This window comes from Stylophora pistillata, chromosome 6 (assembly GCF_964205215.1).
Source record: "Stylophora pistillata chromosome 6, jaStyPist1.2, whole genome shotgun sequence".
Classification (NCBI taxonomy): domain Eukaryota; kingdom Metazoa; phylum Cnidaria; class Anthozoa; order Scleractinia; family Pocilloporidae; genus Stylophora; species Stylophora pistillata.
In genome coordinates this window covers 23,133,858-23,155,765 of record NC_142524.1, presented here as the reverse complement: position 1 = coordinate 23,155,765, position 21,908 = coordinate 23,133,858, and the positions used below count along the sequence as shown (strand labels likewise).

Below are 21,908 nucleotides of genomic sequence, written 5' to 3'. Positions count from 1 at the left end.
GCCAATTAAAACGGTGTGACAATGCGTACTGCTGGAAAGGAAAGTGGTAAGAGATTGAAGACCTCGCTCAGGAGGGTACTGGAACATTCTCTTTGAGCAAAGTTCTCTCACCATTCACAGTTTTGACAGTGACTTGTTGACTCGAGAAGCGTAGCTACTGATATTGCATGTAGGTAGCACCTATTTAGTGTTCCGGAAACCAGCCACGATGTGGGAAAATAGCTCCGACGATCGCGATCGTATTTACGGCCGGATTCACGCGTATTATGGTCATTGGAGAGTGTTGCAGCTTTCCGTTTTTGAAACACACTACTAATAAAGTTAGAAGAAAGTGTAGGCAGCCTACCTATAGGCGTAAAACATAGTGTACTAGGCAGATGAAAAAATAATTTTGGCCTACGCGCGGCGGCCATGTTTGTTTGTTTGTTTGTTTTGCAACTTTGCAACTTTTAAAAAGTCCCGGGTTAATTAGAACCCAGTCTGTGCGCGCCAAAGAAACTATGTCCAGCCTCCTTAAATGAATTAGAAACAATATCGAGCCTGCTGAGAAAGCTATAAATGTAATTTGCGATGCATCTCGTCAATTTTCTAACAAATCGCTTTACACGATTTCCTTGCCTCTTTTCTTTTGTCGCTCGTGCTGCAGCGCGTATGCGAGCCTGCTCTCAGACTACGGTTTATCGCACAGTCTGATCGACCGGATAAAGTGGCCCTGTAAGTGACTGACGTTTCGATAGCCCGAGCACTAGTCCTCATCAGAGTCGAGTTATTCTGATGATAGGAAATCAGGACTAAAAAAAACGTAGGGAAAGCTATGTTTAGGTTTGAATAGCAAGAGGTGGGGATGTGGAGAGCCGGGTGGCCGGTACAACCTTACCGAGATTTCACATTTCAGAAAATAGCATCGAAGGAGCCCACACTAGATATGGTCGGACATATAAGACACACGGAGTAAGTAGCCAGGATTTTCATTTAAAACATTTTACACTCTCGTAATAAACCGAGGGGGGTAATTTAAGAGTCAGTTCGTCCGCTTTGTTAATCTTGTTCAGGCCCGGACCTGCAGTGGGAGGATCTCACGCCCCCCCCCGTGAGACTGGACTTATGACGGGACCACCCTACTGAGGACATTTTTTGCTGCGTTACGTGCTATTATGGTATATAGAAACATGTGCTTTTCGCTTGAAGTTATCTTAGTAGTCTGAAAAAATTATTTTAGTAGTCGGAACAAAACAATTTAGTAGTCTAAACAACTACTTCTACAGAACTACTTCTAAACAACTACTTCTACAGTCCAAGTAACTTTGGTTTTATCAACTGAAGTAAATAAACCACCGTAAAGAGTTTTAAAGCTGACGTTTCGAGCGTTAGCCCTTCGTCTTTAGTCCGTCTGGAGAACCTTTTTTATTAGTTCGTATCATCATCAGTAGGTAAGAAAAAGGGCAACAGATATATATCACCTTGCAAGTCGATCACCTTAGAGAAATGTTTTCACCAGAGGATAGTTAGATGTTATTTGTGTTTTTCTGGCGTTTGCAAGAAATGAAGGTTTTCCATCCAGCTGACTGATGTCAAAAGGACTGCAGCAAGAAGTACTCACATTCCAGATGTTTTCGGTCGGCTGTGCTTGTGCCTTAGTAATAATGATAATGGGAACTCGGCGTTTGTTTTTTGGGTGTGATGCTCAACTACGCAGATGCCTTTGTGTTACCGGCTGGTGGTGAAAGTAGTGATGATTCTTCTGTTTGATGTTTTACAGCCAATAAATTATTTTTCGAATTTCGAAAATGGCTGCATGCATTTACCATCTCATACGGCGCCACAACTCAACCTCAACATAACGTATAAAAGTAGCGTTGAGTTCTAAATGGAAATTAAAATAATTTGCCGTCACGGTTTCGGTTCAAAGACGACGCAAAGTTTGGTGATTTCATCTTGTTGTTTTGCAAAGGACGGCTAAGAAATGTGCTAAGTTTTAAAACGCACGTGCTGAGCTATTGTTCTGCCAATTACATCTTTTGTTATTCTACGTCCTCGTTGCCGTTGCCGTCATTTGCCTAAGGTCCCTAATAATGATAATGTACGCGGCGTTTGGTTTTTGGATGAGATACTCAACTACACAGGTGCCTTTGAGTTACCGACTGGTGGTGAAAGTAGTGACGATTCTGCTAATTGTTGTTTTACAAACAAATAACTTTTTATTGGAAAGAAAATTTGTTTTCTCATAAGTGAGGTAGTCCTGAATATTCAGTATCATATTCGATGTGGTTTACACTTTATTAGAAAATGTTCTGCCAAGAACCATTACATCTCTTCATATACGATGAATATATGAAGTTCATATATTTTGAACTGCGGTTATAGATACGTATGATGCACGATCCTCGCAGTAGAGAGCGCTATTTATGCAATAGCGAAAATCAGACCTGAAAAAATCAGGCCTGTACGGGTTTATTACGAATCAACTTAACGGGCTGCTCCCAGTTGGCTTGTTAGCTCAATTGGTAGAGCGCTGCACTAGTATCGCAGAGGTCAGTGGTTCGAATCCCGTACAGGCCTGATATTTTTTTCAGGTCTGATTTTCGCTATTGCTTAAATAGCGCTATCTACTGCGAGGATCGTGCATCATATGTATCTAATACCGTAGTACAAAATATATGAACTTCATATATTTCATTGTATGATCAATAAGGCAACATCAATTTAGTAATATTGCGCGAAGATATGAGCACAACCACAATAACTGGCAAACTACGCAATACATGTGAAGGTGTAGTCTGATCGTCCGGGTGAGTGTAGTCCTGAGAAGGACTGTTGTCGGTGGCAGTGACTGACGTTTCGACAACCTGTGCGGAAGTCATCATCAGAGTCAAGTGAATGATTGTTGTCAGTAGAATGTTCTTATTCCAGTTCGTGTGAAATGATCGGTTGGTTTTGCCGTGATGTTATTGGCTGTAAGACTCAAGTGACGTAAGTCGGTCGTGATTGGTCTGTTTCGGTCTGTCGGTAAAGCTAGGTTGTTCTTTTTCGGTCGTTTGTGATGTTTATGTCGTGAATGAGTCGTTTGTATGGGGCGGGTAGTTGTTGACATCTGTTTAGGGGAGTCTGTTCTAAGTTAGTAAACCAGCTTTCCAGAGTCAGTCGTTGAAAATAGTCAGTGCTGTAGGTTAGGCATTGCGCAGAGTCCCAGTCAATGTTGTGGTTGGTAAGTCGATGGTGTTCAGCAATGTGATTGCTGACATCACCTTTCCTCGTCGCCCGTCTGTGTTCAGTCAGTCTTGTTGTGAGGTTTCTGCCAGTCTCACCGATGTAGGAGGCTTGGCAGTCGGAACAATTGATCTTATAAATCGTTCCCTGTCTGTTCCTCGGTTCGTCTTTGTCTTTAACGTTGGTTAGTAACTGACGTAGTGTGGTGATGGGTTTGTGGGCGACGCGGATATTGAAGGGTAGTAAGATGCGCGAGATGTTTTCAGACATGCCTTTAATGTACGGTATGGTTGCTGTAGTCGTAGGGGTTGCGGTGTCGTTTGTTTCAAAATAACAAAATATACAAATTCTGACAAGTACTCTACGTCGTCAAAGAAGTAAACGCTATAAACAGGCAAAGTGGCAGAACGGTATAAACAAAGGTATCTACATTTTCGCAGCAACACCTGCTGAATAGCGTCCAATGCAATGATAAACAATGTAGTCTTCCTTCAAAACTGAATTTAAGTCTGAAGAATACTGCCAGGTGTTACAGAAGAACAGAAATGTATTATTTTACTTAAAAGTTTTGGTGGATTCGACAATCCGTTTTCGGCGGTAGGCTATTTAAATTTTTTTTCCGCGCTTTTGCAAGGAATATTTGAAGGATAACAAAGACTATAGCTTCACCTCTCTTGAAATTATGCTGATATAATTGTTTTGGATATTTCCCTCCATTTGAAGCTCGGGGCAAATTACGCCCGCTAGTAATATTCTGAATATAACGGTGAGTAAACTTCGACTAAAGAATTAGCCTGCAAGAGCCTGTGCAGGTTTTTAATCATTAATTAAACAATTTACCTAGGTCACAGTCACGACCTTTGATTCCAGTAGTGCACAAACAGCGATGTCTTTTCTCTGTAAAACCACTTTGACAAATAGCGTTCTTCTTACAAGGGTTTTTAACACAAGCGCTCTGAGGTCGAAAGAGAAATTATACAACCATAACATACATATTAAAATATATGCAATGTCGCTTGGGTTATCAGTGATTCTGAAATCTATCCCTCTCATTTCGAATTTCAAATGGAAATAGAATCGATTAAAATCTACTGGTAAGACCGGGGAGTACTTATCTTGTTGTATAAAGAATAGATTAAACAGATTGGAAAAAGAAAAAAGAAAAAAAAAAAAAAGAATTGAAGCGATCATGAGCCTAGCAAACAAATTAACAAATTGACTCTAAATTCATCTAAAACTGAATTCATGTTAATTGGATCGCGGCAAAGGATAGGTACCTACGATACTTCCCCTAAACTAATCATAGGTGGTGACATAATTAAACAAGTTAGCTCAGTCAAATCTCTGGGTGTACATATTGACGAAAACCTTTCATGGAATATGCACATTGAAAAAATAGCCAAGAAAATCGCATCGGGCATTGGAGCAATTAAACGTTGTAGGCCTTTTGTTAATCGAACCACGCTTGAGTCCGTTTTCAATGTCTTAGTTCAACCGTACTTTAATTACTGCAGCGAGGTCTGGGGGCATTGTAACAAGGGTCTTTCGAATAAGCTCCAAAAGTTGCAAAACCGGGCTGCCCGTATTCTGACCTTCTCCAGTTATGACACAAGCGCTGATCCTCTTTTTGTGCAACTTAACTGGAGACGGTTAGATACTCAGCGACAAATACAAGTGGCCACCATGGTCTATAAATCTATACATGGTCTTGCGCCCGACTATCTTGGTTCTCTTTTCACTAAATATGATCCTCCATATAATCTAAGGAACTCTGAAAACAAACTAGCTGTTCCATTGCCTCGCACCAATTTCCTGAAAAATAGCTTTAGCTATAACGGTGCGGTTATATGGAATAGCTTGTCCCCTGAATTGCGGCAAGCAAAATCACTTCAATCCTTCCGAAATGGTTGTCGCAATTTCTTCCTCTGAATCGACAAAACACACACGGCATCTATGTAAAGCAGAATTTCTTTATTTTTTTCTATTTTACTTTTAAATTTTAGATCATGTTTATATAGATTAAAATAGATTGTAACTGTAATAATAGATTGTAATAATATTATTATTTTATCTGATAGATTTACCGTGTCTAAATAAAAATAAAGTTCAAGTTCAAAGTTCAAAGTAGCTCCTTTCCTTCGAAAAGGTAAAGATTAAACCTACTTCAGCTGCATGATAAAAGGAATGTTCTTCCTCTGTCATCTCATGCGCATGTCCTTCGTGAGTAACATTATATTAAATTCGCATTTATAGTTTCCATTTTCATCAACTCGTTTATCAAGATTGATGCTGACATAGTCCGGCTCCATAAAACATAACATTTTGCAAAACTCCTTCACCTTGACTTCAACGGTGCGGATCCCGTGGTTCATGAGGCGTTTGCCATGAAATGCCCTGCCAGGCTTAAAGTTTAAAGTACGGCATTGATCTGCGTCAGAATAGCCAGAATGAAGGGATAATTAATAACAACTGTTATTACAATAATGATGATGATTTAGAAATTTAGACCTCCACTCCGTCTAGACCCATTCATATACATTTAGCTTCTCCTTATTATCTCAAGCAGGGAGACCACTACAGCTTTAGCCAATTACAGTGGACGACAATGACAAGGCAGGGACATTACCAGCAACAAATCGATGCAGCGGACACAAATAAGAAGAGCTGGTTAACAAAAGAATAACTTCCCGCTTGTCCCCAGACGACATCTTTCATGAATAGAGTATTTTCACACATAAGATTCCAAAAATATTGGAGAATTTTTTTAAAACGGGATGCATTACTACAAGACCAACGATGAAGGGGAAGTCGTCTGAAAGAAACTCGTTCAAATGAGAACTGACTTAAACGGTTTATTTGCTACCTATGACGCATAATAAATATTTTCTATAATGATGAAGACTTCAAGTTGAAATAAATGACAAGTCTTAGATTCTAACTATAGCGTAGGACTAATTTCCCTTCATTATCTTCCTTTCTTAAATGATTAAGGGTAAAACAGACCTTACGACGTGACAGAAGCAGACATCAAACGGCAAAACGGTAACAGAAGAAAGAAAAGAAGCGAATTCGACATGGTGCGGGAACGTATTCTGAGATTGACTTCACGAGAAATGCGCCAATTCACAATCATATCCGATGAAACTTGCTTGTTAATTCTTTTCAGCATGATCTTCTTTGTAATTGTGCCAGCTTTCATTCAATTCATGAGGAACAGCTTATTTATTCAAAGCGTTTTACTTGGCGTTAGTTAATAATTGATAACTGGTGTTTACTTGAAAGCGATACTCAAGTCTCAAAATCGATTTCTTTGCATTTGGCAAGAGTGAAAATAAACGGAAAGATAATCCTCTGGAGATGCATTTGTCGGCTTTAACATGAAGAAATATATATAGTCGATAGTCAAGAGCTTCGTGTGATTTTATCCAACTGAGCTCATAAATGACATAAGCCCAAGCATAAGTTTTTTAAAAAGTCGCTCGCTTCAAACATTTTACGAGAATTCCTTTTAAATCTTTTCCGTGACTTTCGTCTATTTTTGCTTCGTAGATCTCCATCGTATGTATATTTGGCATAGAGGCAAAGATAACAGACCTAAGACTGATACCCACAGTGGATCACCAGACTTCTTAAATTGTAATTTATTAGCGACTGATTACCAGAAAACCTTAAAACCGTAGTTACAATCCCAGACAATCTTCCACTTTTCGACTCAGAGAAATCCGTTCTCCGTAAGGGCTCAAATTTTGTTCCCATTTCTAAAACAACCGACTAATTCTTAGTTAAGCAAGACGTTGAATAATTCCTTTGCCGCGTTCAATTAAAATCCCCTTTTATGACAAAGAGGATGATTCTAGCACCTCAAACGTAGGCTACGAACAGTCCCTCCTTTTCGGCGAGGTCCGTCGTGCAAGTAAAAAAAAAATTGGTAAAAAAAAAAGAAAATTCTGTTTCCGCGCTATGGTGAAGTGGAAAAGCGATGAAGCCTATGTAACGCGGGAGCTTCATGAATGAGGCGCTCTAAAAGTACTTTTCGAGTGCACAACTCATGAAGCTTAGCCAAATTCGATTGTTTCTCACTCAGGGACAATCATTACAAAAAGCTAATGGCCTGTCCATGGATAAAAAAATGGGGCCCAGCTACGCCAGTCTTTTCGTAGGTTTTGTTGAACACCAATTTTTCAGTCAATACAACGGCCCAAAATCTGAAATCTAAGGTCGCTACATTGACGACTGTATCGGCGCTACCTCCCCTACCAGAGAGGAATTAACTCGATTTATAACCCCAGTCAATTCCTTTCACCTGGCTCTAAAATATGCCTTGTTCTGACGAAGGGCTTACGCTCGAAATATCAGCTTTTAAACTCTTCACGGTGGCCAATTTACATTATCAATTCAGTTGATAAAACTAGTATTAACAAGGAAACAACTGACCTTAGCAACATCGATTATCTCTATATCGTGAAAATGTACTATGTCTCTGCATATCTTGCTTGAGAGTATAAATCATAAAGGTGATGTATTATTAAATTCATATCCTTCCATGACATGAGACCTCGGCAGATCTTGTCTTGAGTTGTTTTCCATTCAAAGCATTTCATAGGTCTATAATGAAAGCACTTGCAATCGAATGGCCTTCACACAATAAGGAGCTTAAATATAGAACTTTCAAAAGTTTTATTAACTTGAATAACATACTATATAGAAAGAGAAAAACAGTGGATATCATTATGCTGAATACAATAATTGAATATTTTTTAAATTTGTATGTCATACATGTAGGTGCAACATTTTTGTTATAATCACCAGGTATACTTTATTGATAAGGTGATTTCAAACTTTATAAACAAAAGTGAAATACTCCCCCCCTTTTTTTTTTAAGAGGAAAAGCCCATACCGTGTACGTTATCAAAGGACGGTTCTTTGTCCGCTTTAGCGGGGATTAACGTTCGTTGAGGACGGCAGGACAAAACTTCCCTTGAATTCGAGTCCAAAGGGGTAATTTTTGGCGTTAAAATAAGGATGGAGGGGGGGTGGGAGACTTGTTATACACATCAATATCATTCAAAATCGTTAAAATGGCTTTTAAAAGTTTCTACAACCCTCCATAAGTGGAGCCTCAATAGTTTTTAGTTATGTACCCCTATGCGGAAAGATAACTATTTGCGAAAAAGAAAGGAGAATATGATAAATGTTGATAACTGGCAACAACAATGAAATCAAATCTTTAAAAATATTATGAAACAGTCTGACGCGCGCCGGAGTGATTCTTTGATAGCTTTGTTGTAAACATTACGGACAACATGCTAGAGCAATATTACTGAACAAAAATGTATCCCACGGCTTTAGTGTATCTGTCACCATTGTCAGGATACCAAACAGCAACGTTACCACACGTGTTATTGACATCATATACTCCTGCGCCACCAAAACCAATTCTTGAATCGCAAAAATCGCAGGCATTTGCATACTCGTTAGCAACGATACCAATTCTAGTTTTAACCTTTACGCAGTCACAGTTGAAGCCCTCCATGTTGCAGTAAAGCTGCAAGGAAGCTTGCGAACCTATCAGCGTCTTCCACGTGTCACGACCCAATGATGTGTTGCGGTATTTTCCATCAGCAATCAATGAGTACAAAGAGTCAGCCTTTTTGTTAATGACAATGAAGTTGGGCTGTTTTTGGTTAACCTTCATACCGAGACAGATCTTGGAGAAAGGTGTATTCCAATAAGTCGGTAACTTGGTCTCTTGTGAGTCAAACCCAGTCCTTCCTCCTACAAGGTTGAAGAAATTTTTGTCGCTCCAGTACTTCGAATCATAATGGAAGGTTCCCTGAAGTTAGATGATATTTTTTTTACTTGAATTCAATCCTTCATTGCAACAGTCTAGATAACAATTCTTTGAATTGGGTATTTGTTTTGTTACACAATACCTTTGAAATGTTTGACTCTAGTTCTCGTGTAGAACGGAAACAAGCCTTAATGATGACTGATTGGCGTGGAGTCATATTCGGACTCTCCAGCTTTTTTACCCTTTATCGGTGAAAGGGAAGCGTTTACTGCCTTAATCGTTGCATGTCACAATATAAAGAGTTAGCAGAACTAGAAGGGTTTCAAAATCCCATAAATAATAATAAAAATAATGGTTGTAGTAATAATAATAATTAAAAAAAAAGCGCTTAGGTTTGTGATATTGCTTAGGTTATAACAGAGATGCACGCGCTCTGATTGGTCGAAGATTGCGTCATATCTCACTCTAATCACCTCGCACGAGGTGATTCTAGCAGGGGCGCTGAATTTCAAATGGCTGCCTCGCGTTTTGTAAATGTCACGCAAAGAAGTGATATACACAATAGAAGAAAATTCAAATGCGAAGAGCACATAAGATGCTACTGAGTTCGGCGAAACACCTTTTTTTTTAAGTTTTTGCTAGTCAAATTACAATATTGTTCGCTTATCTTTTGATACAATTATGAAAAAGTATATGCAGTGCTTTCTGTATTTACAACAGAATTGTAAAGCGCCTGAGAATTTATACTCAAACAGTTATTCGCCTCATGCGCAGAGAATATTTTTGAATAATCCCCTGGACTTGGTTTCAGGGATTAACCAGCAACATCACGTCGCGTTCGGCGAATAATTGTTAATCAATGGTCTCTACGCTACTCGCTGAACTTTAAATCGACAAGTCTCTTTATTAAAAGATTCAGAACAAACTATATCATTGACAATTTATGCTGCACAGCTGATTCACATCTTGGCGTGAGATTGCTTAAGTCAGGGTACTTCAGCCAAAACCTTTCCTTAAAACCAGTTCTACTTATCCATCAGAAAACCAAAAATGTCTCCTACGCGACTTTTCTTCGATTCGATAACTCCACTATACTCGCCTGCGTGCCCCTTTGCAAAACAGTATTTACATTTACAGACCCAACTGAAGAGAGAACGAGCTAATAAAGTTTGAAAGTTTCTTGGTACCTTGTTGCCATTTATTTTCATAACGAGCGTCCATCCACCACCTCCGCATGCACCAAGACTGGTCATATGACAATACACTGGAAGCGACACTGATCCCACGGTCAAGGAGTAAGCTCGGTTACCTTCGGACCTGAACAACGATAGCAGCTTACTTACAAGTGTATAATTTTGATCAAATTAACGTCATGGGGCAAAGTGTCAAGAGAAATTAAACTTGCATGTGAGTAGAATAGTTAACACTAGGAGCCCAGTTGCCATTTATCTATGAATTTCGAGAATTTCAGAACGGCTGTTGTCGAAGGTTATATGGTAATTAACCAAAAACATTGAAGAAAAATTTCGTCTGGTCGTTGCTATTCCCGACAACAGTTCTAACGATCAATGCATACAATTGTGGGCTTTGGATAATTATGTTCCACAACTATGAGTTAAGTTGAAGGCATTTTCTTGATGTTACTAAGGGAAAAACTCCACTTTATAACTTTCAATATTTTTAAGATCAGTATGTTGAACCATTCCAAAACTCCTCTAAATATAGCATATCTCCCAGTCTCAGGAACCTTCAAGTTTTAGACAAGAAAGGATCGGTAGGACAGAATAGATCAGGTACAATTCGTATTCCAAAGCTGGTTTCTTGAACTCAATTTTTAGGTCACTAAGCACGAAATCCAGGTTCGTGATTATGAAATATGCTCGACTAATCATCGTTGTGGTCTTAAATCGTTAGACCCACCCTATCGTTGGTCTGTTCAAGAAATGCTCGAGGTGCTAGCATAATTTAATAATTCTCGACTAAACTTAAACCTGACTTGACAGGAGGTAAGTTAAAAGTTTAGTATTGAAATAGGTTCTTGAGAATTCACTTTCTAGGCCTGATTCATCTTTTGCTTTAAATCAGTTTACTAGAGAATCGCAACTTACGAGTCAAGCAGATTGCTGCAGCTATTTCCTGGGAAGAAAGGTAAGGATACAGAAAAAAAACAAAAAATTGTTGAGAATAAATCATACTATATGTAGAGTTCCTTATACAAATTAGAATTCTTTTAGGAAATCTTGAACCGAAAAATTTTCTTAAAAATCATTCTAACAATTAAGTATCGCAATCTGCATGTCCTCTTCTTGTTTAGGAATCTATTGCTGAATGACGTAGTGTTAAAAATATCTGGGAAAAAAATTATTGTATGATCTATTTCTCATGTCTGATTCAGATTGTCAAAGTGGTCCCTTTAATTGCACATTTTCACGAATTTGTTTGAATTGACAAATATCTAACAAGCGTAAGTTACCTGTGACTGGAAATGGACCATATTATAGGCTCTTCCTAAAAATTTGGGATTCCAAATCAGAATTTAGAATTCCACTCTAATGAGGTCACCCGCAGAGCTAGTAATTTAGTATTGTAAAGATATTCTTACCTATCTTGCACTTGTTTCCAGTGTAACCAAAGTGACATGCACAGAAGTATCCATTTAAGCAGGTCGCATTGTGTGGACATGGGTTAGTTAAGCATGAGTTCTGTCGAGAAATCATATTTAACAAATAAGTAAGCCTTGACTATGCTCTTGACTGTTCTGTTGTGAAGCACTCAAGAAGCGGCTAGAGCACCAAGGGAGTGTATCAGTTGGGCTAGTTTGGGCCCGTTTGGGCCAGTATCAGTTGAGCAAGTTGTATTTTTCATCATTCCTGTTTCATGAAACTACTACTGTAAGTACTGGGAAAGTACATTTCGCTTTCTCTTTGTTGGTTTTCGTCTCTGCTTACGTTATAATAACCTCAGTTACGGCGCTTAGCATGTTTACAAACCATTGTTTGGCTCATCTGTTGCTACCTGCCGGCCCGAAATTTCACTTTAAAATGAGGAAAAAAGCAAGAGAGAAGTCCGGGAGATGGTCACACATTGTACGAGTTGGCTGGATCGACGCAGTGTTTTGTACTCTGATAAAACTCGCTCTTTAACCAATGGCAGCGCGCGTTATATACTATCTTTATCAGAACACGTTAATGACGAAGCATGGGGTCAAGATGGCTGGATATTCGCCGTTCCTTTTTTTGCGTCTTTAGGGACCAAGATGAAGTTGAGGTCCCTGAAAACGCAAAAAAAAAAAAAAGGAAAGGGCGAGCCAAATAAATGAGTTTCGTTCTTCCGTAACACAGGGAAACCTACAGATTAACATAGAATCGTTCGTAGTTGAAATATCTCACCTGACTGCTCTGATACATAAACCCTCCTCGAGTTACAAGATCTTTAGGATGCTGGACGTGATCAGAATCACTCAGCTGACATGTAACTTGGTCTTTTATTGGAGGACCAATGTTGTACGACACGCAGTTGTCGTCCAAAGTGCATTGCCCTCTACAAGAACGACGCATTCCCAATCGTAAGGTTATGTTCTTAATCACATGATTAACAAGTGCTTTGTTATAAAATGGGGAGCCAAACTTTAGTCTCCGGCAATGATCTAGGAAACAAAGATTAAACGTCAGCATTTTCTTGGCTCAATATCCTTAGCCTTATCAGTAGTCATTTTATTGGTCGGAAAAGTCTCGTCAGTTTTCAACTGATAACACTACTAGCCATTTACATACAAGTCGTGCTCTCATGAGTTTCCTCGGTGTTTGCTTGTTTCAAGCTTAGTTCTTATTGGCTCTCTGAATAAATGCATCTTTCGATTCTTTTTTATGACTTGTTGTTTTGATATTATCAATTTTAATTTAACCATAACCCATTTTCATAAACGATGGGCCTATGGCTATTTCTTGATGTTTATGTAAATTGGCTCTCCAGTCTGGATAAACTGTTTCAGAACAATAGAACTTTCATTCAAAAGCAAGCCAATAGGTCTGATTTGCATGTGCCGTTTAGAAATAATAATCATATCTCCCATTATAAAAGAGCTCTATACTCGCTCGGATAACGGTCAAGAACTGTTCGATATTTGGAAATTAATGGTCTGAACACTCAACATTCCTATCAGGATATCATTAAATGGAAGAACTTGTTAACTTTTTAATCTAGTTAAATTACAGCTTTATTGATGAAAATGGCAAAAGAGTTGCCAAGTGAACACAATCTGTATAAAGAACAAAAATAGAGAGCGAAACAAAAGTAACGTAATTATCTCTTCTTATAGTAACAGTGAAGATAAAAAGTAAGGCTATTATAATTAAAAGATGACTTTTCGGCAACGACATGTCACCATAAGCAAATGCCAATGAGAAGAGATTCCGAAGATATCTATAGACAACGATGATGTGAAAGACAACATTAGAATTTGGATTCAAAAGAATGGCATAGTAAGTGAACTATTTTGCTGGAATGGAGTCTGTTTGAGTGTTCAAACTAGTTTTTTATTTTATTATTTTATTTCTTTCAATAAGCAACAACTCATAAATAGGGCACTCGAGTGTTTTACGGCATTTCCTAAAGATCTTAAATTTTCATAAAGAATACTTGGCCCTTGTCGGTGTTTGCTAATGACGGAGTAAATGGATGGTAGCCTATCTGTAACTCTCATGACACGAATTACATTTACATTGTAAACAAGGTATCCAAGGTTAACTAAGAGAGTCTTTGTTTCCATTGCTTCCAGATCTTCCGACCTTTTAAAGCTTTTTTGAGATTGCTTCACTACTGGACCGATTTTCGTATTAAGGTTACGCAATGGAGTAATTGAATTCAACGAGCGAATGCTATGCACTTAACTATTTTCTTACCTTTTAGCGTAAAAGTCGTTCTCCAAAACATCACGGGCACAAACAACAAGAAGTGCAAGAGTTTCTTTGAAAACATTTGTTCCAGATCGCCCTTGCCAAAATAATGCAGCCGTTAACGAACTAATTTTTTGAGTGGTGCCTCGACGAAGAAATTAGACTATTGGATAATTTACACCTGTTTTATCGAAAGAATAACAAGTTACAAAAATCTTTCATGAACAGAACTCATTTATAAAATGGAGAAGCCAAATGCTGACTCTAAATCGATTTTAAAGAAATGTGCCCTATTGTTAATCGTTTAAAACTTTTTACGCCTTACCTTGAACAGAGAGAGTGGTTCTGTAAACAAATTCTTGTAACACATTCAAACAACTCGTTATCCTCGCTCGTAGGTCCTACAAGAGTGGTATGTTATGCAAATATCCAGGTGGCAACAATACAACCCTGGCTTTTTCAATTAACCCCGAGCGATTATTTTCAAGAAGGGAGGAGATGCCAGGCCTTCAAGGTATCATCGCAATTTGAAGATTTCATCGTAAGAGCTTATCATCATTATGTTTCCATGTGCTGTGAAGTAGGACTGGAAGTAAGGTTTTTCCATGCTCTCTTCAATTAGTGAGCTGAGAACGAATGGCTGGACGGTGGTTGAGTGTCTGAAGCAGCTGAGTTCGGAAGGGCTGCAATAGACAATGCAAACACCTGCCGTTATGTTTTCACTTGAAGGCGGGCATCACCCACTTTTGAGTTAGCCTGTGCGTTCAAAGTGCATGAATATCAAGGCATATATCTATATTTATAGCTCGAAAAGATGGTACGATAGTGCAATACCACTATACATTCAGTCTAGCATAGACCTGAATTTTACTGGTGAAGCTTTGTTATAAAGATTCGATCCGGAATTCCATTGGTTTATCAATATGTAGGTTGTAGGGCAGTTTTTGAACTTTTCTTCTTAAATTTTCGATATACTAGAACTCGAAAGACAAATAACAAAACTTCCAAATTTGTGAAAACTATTACAAGACATTGATGACTTAAATTTAAAGCTACTTGCAAAAATGAATATACCCGTAATTATCCACCTTTTTCACCGAGACTTAGGTATAAGTAACTTTTTGAATACACGCCATTCAAGAAACACACACACACACAAGCAAAACAAAATAAAAAATGAGTTCATTACTCACAATATACCAAAAGTTGTTAAGAGATTTAACTCTCGACCGGTGATTTTGTTTCTTCAGCTGCCCAGATGTGTGTCGCACTTGCATCGATTTAACTGGATGGCACCTAATAATAACAATAAAATTTGACAATTCGACAACAAACCAACAAAGAAATCTCCCATTTGAGTTAGCAGTCATTGTAGAAGGGTGTATCTTATTTTTGCATACTTTGCAATGTTGAGTTAACATTTCCAAAGAGAGAAAAACAGAAACAGCTGCAAGCTATGTACAAGCAGAGAATTGAACCCCATTATGAAAAGTTCTTAATAATTGTATATCTGCTTTCAAACTAGTTTAACCGGAATAAGGCAGTTTTGTACAATTGATCGATCTGCAACTTATGTTAACCAGTGTTTAATTTCTAGATACCAGCTTACTATCCAAAACTCCCCAAAAAAGGAAAAAATTGAAAACAAGAAACAGAGAAAAAAGGAGAGAAAATTGTGGAGAATAGAGCGACCAGATATGATTCAAAATTGATATTAAAAAGACAGCTGCTTCTCATTTGTTTGTTCGAGATTTTCACGGTTTGGTTTGAAAAGCAGTAGCGTTTTTGATAATTCCTTGTAACTCATTGCCATAATTTATTATTTATTTTGGTTTGTTTTGCGAGTTTTCCAAATCGATTTTTTTAAGCAAAGATTCAGGTGGCTTGTAAGCGACGGCGTCCAAGTATTCACAGCATAGAACTTCGTTATTATTTGAAAAACACCCTGGCGTACAAGAAGAGGGGAAATCTCACTAGGAGCTTCGATGGCTCCTCCACCATTCTCCCAAATTATTTTAAGTTAAAGTTGAAAACTCAAGATAACTGTCATCGCATGCTAATCAGTCAATATCTTAAGATTTGGGGGGAATTCGTCAATAGGTCTTGAAGATATTGAACAAGACGTGAACAATTTAGTAGAAGTCGATCAATATATTTTTCCCTTAATGGAATAGACTTAAGAAACTTAAAGGACCACCTAAGATATTAAAATTTTGGTTCCTTCATCTTGGCAAAAAACGGTAGCTCATTAGGGGAAACTTATGAATAACGAATGGTAGACATATTCGACATTATCAAGTTTTACAGTAAAGCAAGGAAAAAGACCCAAGTGCCAAATAAGTCATATTTACCTTTCAGCTCTCTTTATTAGAAATCATGTCAAACAAGGAGCAGCTGGGATAAGTTTGAATGATTTTAAAAATAACGTCATACGTATGATGCACGATCCTCGCGGTAGATAGCGCTGTTTATGCAATAGCGAAAATCAGAGCTGAAAAAAATCAGGCCTGTACGGGATTCGAACCACTGACCTCTGCGATACTAGTGCAGCGCTCTACTAATTGAGCTAACAAGCCAACTGGGAGCAGGCTGTTAAGTTGATTCGTAATAAACCCGTTAAAGTGATAAATCAGATACAATGAATATATGAAGTTCATATATTTTGAACTGCAGTATTAGATACGTATGATGCACGATTCTCGCAGTAGATAGCGCTGTTTATGCAATAGCGAAAATCAGACCTGAAAAAAATCAGGCCTGTACGGGATTCGAACCACTGACCTCTGTGATACTAGTGCAGCGCTCTACCAATTGAGCCAACAAGCCAAATGGGAGCAGGCTGTTAAGTTGATTCGTAATAAACCCGTGAAAGTGATAAATCAGATTCAATGAACATATGAAGTTCATATATTTTGAACTGCAGTATTAGATACGTATGATGCACGATCCTAACGTCATATTTACTCAGAAGTTCAATAATTTGAATAAAAGGTAATTATTACAAAAGGCTAAGGCATCATAAAAGTTGTAACTGATTGAAACAGCCACAGAACTGCAGCATGAAAAGTTGATATAAATTCTTTTAAAATATAAACAATTAGCGCCGGCTGTTCAACCTTTAGATACCTCTTCAACAATCATCTCTCGCAATATAAGCCATGGATACATTTATAAGTAAAAAATGAGTTAGGTCACGAACTTTCATTTAAGTTAAGCACTGCAAAAAAAATTGTGATATTAATAAAAACAATAATGCTAGCGATAATGATAATTATAATGAGACCTAATGCCAAGTGTTAGGGATTCATCTGGAATTAAGAGGATGATTTCGTTGAAACCTTAGCGAGACTGTAACCGCCCAAGCCAAAAATAATTATCGGGATCTGTAAAATACATGTGAATTGAGCGTACATCAAAGTCTTCTCCGATATGTTTTATGAAACTACATGAAGTTGTTCACGTTGGAGTGAGCAAGCTACTTCTTTGAAGAGAAGAGTTATTCCATTTGCCATTGGCACGGACCAATATAATATTATCCTTCACTTCCATTCCAACTATTCCGAGGCGCGCAAGTCCATCACTTCGATACGAAAAACGCATTGGCGGACTGAATCAAATATCAAGTTCGTCTTCGGTCCCCTTAGATATAAAATATGCCATTTTACTCATTCTATTCAATATTATATGTATAATTCGAAAACCAATTTTTTTAGATAGATTTTGAATCATTTGTTAATTAAGAATCGCGGATTGTAAGAGAGACAACACGTGCTCTCACTCAATGATAACCTAACTTAAGAAAGAGCAAAGAGCTTTTGAGATTGTCTCCCTCACTGCTTTTCTTATTTCACTAACCTTTCAGCAATAAAGAAACGGGTTAAGCGATGAGTTTAAGTAAACTAAAGTTACTGTACTTTCCAAGACTATAAACTCTAATGAGGACAGTTCGCTTTGAGATTGAACAAGTCCTGTCGTTATACTATATGGTAGATAGCAAACGACTAAAGCCAACTGCACCCACAGTGCACCGTTCACAGCCTTTCTGTATCGAGACAAGTTCAGTGGAACTGGCTCGCCAGGATGTTGTGGGGCGTGAATTCGCCCTTGTATTTGATTTTTTCGGAGAGCACAACAAATTTTTGTGTACGATAATGTTGCTGTTATAAAACGAAGCAATACGACACCATAGTTACACCAGCCGGCTATACGGTAATTTATAAAGTGTGATATTGCAGCGCTTATCGAAAAAACCCAAAAAATGACGAGAACTACATAAGTTCGTTTTAGAGTAACAGCGTGCCTGAATCTCTGCCCCAGCAATAAGGCAAGAAGTCTGTCGACGCTTATTGCGGTCATCGTTAACAGAGAAACTAAAGAGAGTACATAGTAGGTTAGAAAACTCGTTGTTAGGGCACAGTGGCAGAGTTTCCAATCCTCACGAACTAACGACAGCCAGTAGACAACAGACGAAGGCTCTGATATAAGACCGACATAGATATCAGTTGTTGCCAGACAACGATAAAGAAGTTTGGATGGTGGATAAAGCATAGATTCTTTGCTAAGGGCGATCAAGATTAAAGTATTGCCAAAAAATGCCACAAAGGATAAGAAAACGTTGGTTGTTGCGATGATTATCAAATAGTCGTCTATATCACCCTTCCAGCCCGAAATACAAACTATGTTTTCCAATGTTTGGGTATGTTTCCCGACATCTTCAGATAGGTTTGCTCGTGCCATAAGTTCCACAACAAATTTTATATTAAGATGGACTTCTAAGAAAGCTTGCGAGCATCTTGAAAGATCTTGATTTGTATGTTTTCTAGATTTAAATGACAAGGCTTGCTCTTGATGATATGCAATACAGCAGTTTAGACAGCTGTGCTTTGTGTCAAGAAATAGGACAAATTTCGCTTCCAATTATCGAACAGACTCTTTTAACAAAAAAAATATGAACGTTTAGTTATGAAGGAGTTGTTTTACATTGAAACTTTAATTTTGATCGCCCGTGTTTTTTATTACATGTACTTTCCTTCACCCTCACTGTAGTAAACTGTAAGAACATGATCAAGAACGCCTTCCAATTCAAATCAGGAAAAAGCTGTCAGAACTATGAATCCGAATGGTTCATTAAAATTAAAGATGGGTTAATTTAAAACCACCGATTGTTTTGTGGGTATTTCATGAGCTTAATTGTTCAGAACAGAAAATTATTGCCCATTTTCTCGCAATCTTTGGAAGGTCTATGAGATATCTTTGTTGTAGTAAGATGTTAACCTCATCATTTAAAACTTGTTTTGTTGCGCATTCTATCCAAAAGTTTTCTGATGGCCTTTTTTTAGACTGCAAGTGCGTGATTGGGTAGAGATATCAAAGGTACAAAGGGGATTCAGATTGATTCACAAAACATCTACACTTAGGTCCTGAGTAAATTTGTGAGTGTCACTCGTGGCACGAGTTGCTACAGTCGAAACTCTCCAACGAGTCAGGTTAAAAAATCTTTGCAGTCTTGATAGAAATCCGCCTTTTATAACCACAGCGAGGAAAGTAAATAAAGAAATTATCTATTCTTGCATCTGAAGAAAACGATTGCGAAACATAACTAAATGAGATAATTGTTTGTGGCACTGTCTGACGATAACGAAACAGGTGTAAGCACGCGGGAGGAGGACTGTTGCGAACTGTGTCTTTCTTTCACCTTCCTTTTTTTATCTTTAATTGTTAATAGTAAAACGAAAGTTTACTGAAGTTCATGAGAGCAGACACTCGGAATAGCAAAAGCTACCGGCTCTGTTGGCTTTACCTTTTCACTCTATGCAGTTGCCAGAGTAAAAAAAAAACATTTGTAAAAATGTAAACCATCCTTTCAACTTCGATGAATACTTTAAGTAGAAAGCTGATGTATGAATGCTATTCTGATTAATTCGTTTAATAATTTCTAAAACGGATATGCAACCAGGTATCTGCCGCCATAATCCACAAGAAATAATCAATGAAACAAGGAAAAACTCACTCGGCCGCTTGTGTGTAAATACAAACGAATATTCTAATTATCTCAAATAATATTCGTACTCAACAAAGACCAAAATAACTTGTTGTAAACACATTTTCGTCAGATCAGAAGCGTATCTTTACCGATGAAAGAAAGTCTTTCAAACAAATTTGCTATGAATCGATTTGCTGTTCTAATAGATTCAGCGTAACTAAAGCTGTGGAAAATTAAACGCCGATAGCCTAAGATGCGTTCTGTGATGAACCTCGTGAATTGCGAGAAAAGAGAAAATAGAAAAAACACACAATAAGAAAAAGCTTAAAAATATAAGAGCGAATGTAGTGCAGTTATGTTTGTTTCTTACCTTGGAGCGTAAAAGCCGTTCTCCAGAAGAGAACAGCTACAAAGAAAGTGCACTGCAGGAGTAGAGAACACAATTTCATTCTCGGAGATTTTTTGGAAACTCCCTTTTCAGATCGTCTTTGCGAATTAAGATATAACCCTGATGAAACAGTTTTATAAAGGCTCACGGGTGTAAGACTTAACTAGACTGCCAGGTACCAAACACCTGCTTAGAAGAATGAGACACAAAACAAAATATATAAACGGTTTATAAAGAAAACTCATGTTTGAGGTTCGGAAAATCCATGAGATGATTTGCAATTAGTTGCAAAAACATGCGGCCTTTAGTTGTCCGTATAAGATTTTCACGGTTGACTTTACATAGAAAGCCGTGTTGTGAAAAATTTTGTGAACACACAGAAATAGTGTGGATTTTTATCAATATACTCATTATGTAGAAGTCGCTCAACCGACAGGGTCTGAGTGTCTACAATAGAACTCTGGGATTGTTAATTAGCCCCCAAGGAAGTATTGACAATTGAAAGCTTGATAGAAGATAGCGTGCCCTGTCATTGTCTAGACACCAGCTCACTTGACAATAAAAGAAGAAAAAACTAATTGATACAAAAATCGAGGAGGATGGAAATGATAATGGAACGACAAAAATGATTCAAAATTAGTGTTTGAAAGCAGTAGTGCCCTGTAATAAATAGCAATAAGTTCTGCACCAGTTTCACATTGGAAGTTTTTGTAAACATTCGGGAGCTCGAGGTGCATAAACGACGGCACCCAGGCGTTCACAGTATAAATTGGCTCTACCACGAAACCATCTGGCGTGCAAGAATAGATATTGGTCGATAGGACCTTAAGATATTGAAGAAAATGGGAGCTATGGAATAGTAGTACGAAAAAAAAGGGAATTCCCCCGCACTCCTCTTGCACAATATAAACCATTCAGTACATTGGTAACTCTTGCAATAGCTTTGGAATGAAATTCCATTTCAGAATGGAATTTTGTGCGAGAATAGATGCCTTTTCAAAACCCCAGCTTTGTGTTGTTTCGCCTCATGAATAACTGTACTCCAGTCGATAGATCAAACTTATCTTTGATGGAACAAAATAACTTAAATATAGATTACTTCATGGTGGGTGAGCGCGTAGGATTTGCAGGAGCTGTGAATTGCAAACAAACGAGAGAGTCTTCGAGCGAGTGAGTTTGTGATACCTCACAACAAGTGTATAAAAATCGTACAAGTGAATCATGAACTAATTTGTTTATTATATTAGCACTAATGTATTACAAATGTTTGTAACTTTAAATTACAGTCAACTGACCACAAAAGACAAAGAAGTCGCGAATTCGATATCGCTTTTATTTAAACCCAATCAATGCTGTCGAGACTCCTAGAATACTGCATTCGAATATGCGTAAGAACGTGTCCTCGTGAGATCCAAGCAATATCAAAATTTGAGTCTACATGATACCCTACAGAATTTGATACTATTCTGTGTACTTACTGGTACTGGTCCAAGTCGAAAGCCTGCCAAAAATTTTCCCCAAAGTCCGAACAGTTCACGAGATACAGTGGTTCGAGTGAAATAACACAATTTTAAGTAAAATCATGGTAAATTCGTCCATGAAGTTTAAAACTTGCTCAGATACTATTGAGTGCAGATATAATTA

At 37.9% G+C, this 21,908-nt stretch overlaps 1 protein-coding gene, 1 long non-coding RNA gene and 1 pseudogene across 3 annotated transcripts; all 3 read right to left on the bottom strand.

The window, feature by feature from the left end:
• Positions 1-5,163: 5,163 nt before the first annotated feature.
• LOC148728869 (uncharacterized) lies at positions 5,164-6,384 on the bottom strand. Its single transcript, XR_015988847.1, has 2 exons — positions 6,211-6,384; positions 5,164-5,635 (listed from the first exon to the last, which is right to left on the bottom strand). It is a non-coding gene; the product is annotated as an uncharacterized LOC148728869 (long non-coding RNA).
• A 1,370-nt stretch (positions 6,385-7,754) lies between these two features.
• Positions 7,755-20,372, bottom strand: LOC111342722 (uncharacterized). Of its 2 annotated transcripts, XM_088725329.1 has the most exons (8): positions 20,247-20,372; positions 15,087-15,189; positions 14,219-14,576; positions 12,388-12,644; positions 11,601-11,700; positions 11,107-11,134; positions 10,186-10,315; positions 7,755-9,040 (listed from the first exon to the last, which is right to left on the bottom strand). In XM_088725329.1, the coding sequence occupies exons 4-8, from the start codon at positions 12,553-12,555 to the stop codon at positions 8,525-8,527; spliced, it is 942 nt and encodes a 313-aa protein (XP_088581455.1). In that variant the 5' UTR covers positions 12,556-12,644; positions 14,219-14,576; positions 15,087-15,189; positions 20,247-20,372; the 3' UTR covers positions 7,755-8,524. The 2 variants fall into 2 exon arrangements, with proteins under 2 accessions (XP_088581455.1, XP_022805567.2); XM_022949832.2 differs by lacking the exons at positions 14,219-14,576; positions 15,087-15,189; positions 20,247-20,372 and adding an exon at positions 13,900-14,207.
• Positions 16,325-18,705, bottom strand: LOC148728868 (melanocortin receptor 5-like; annotated as a pseudogene).
• Positions 20,373-21,908: the final 1,536 nt, after the last annotated feature.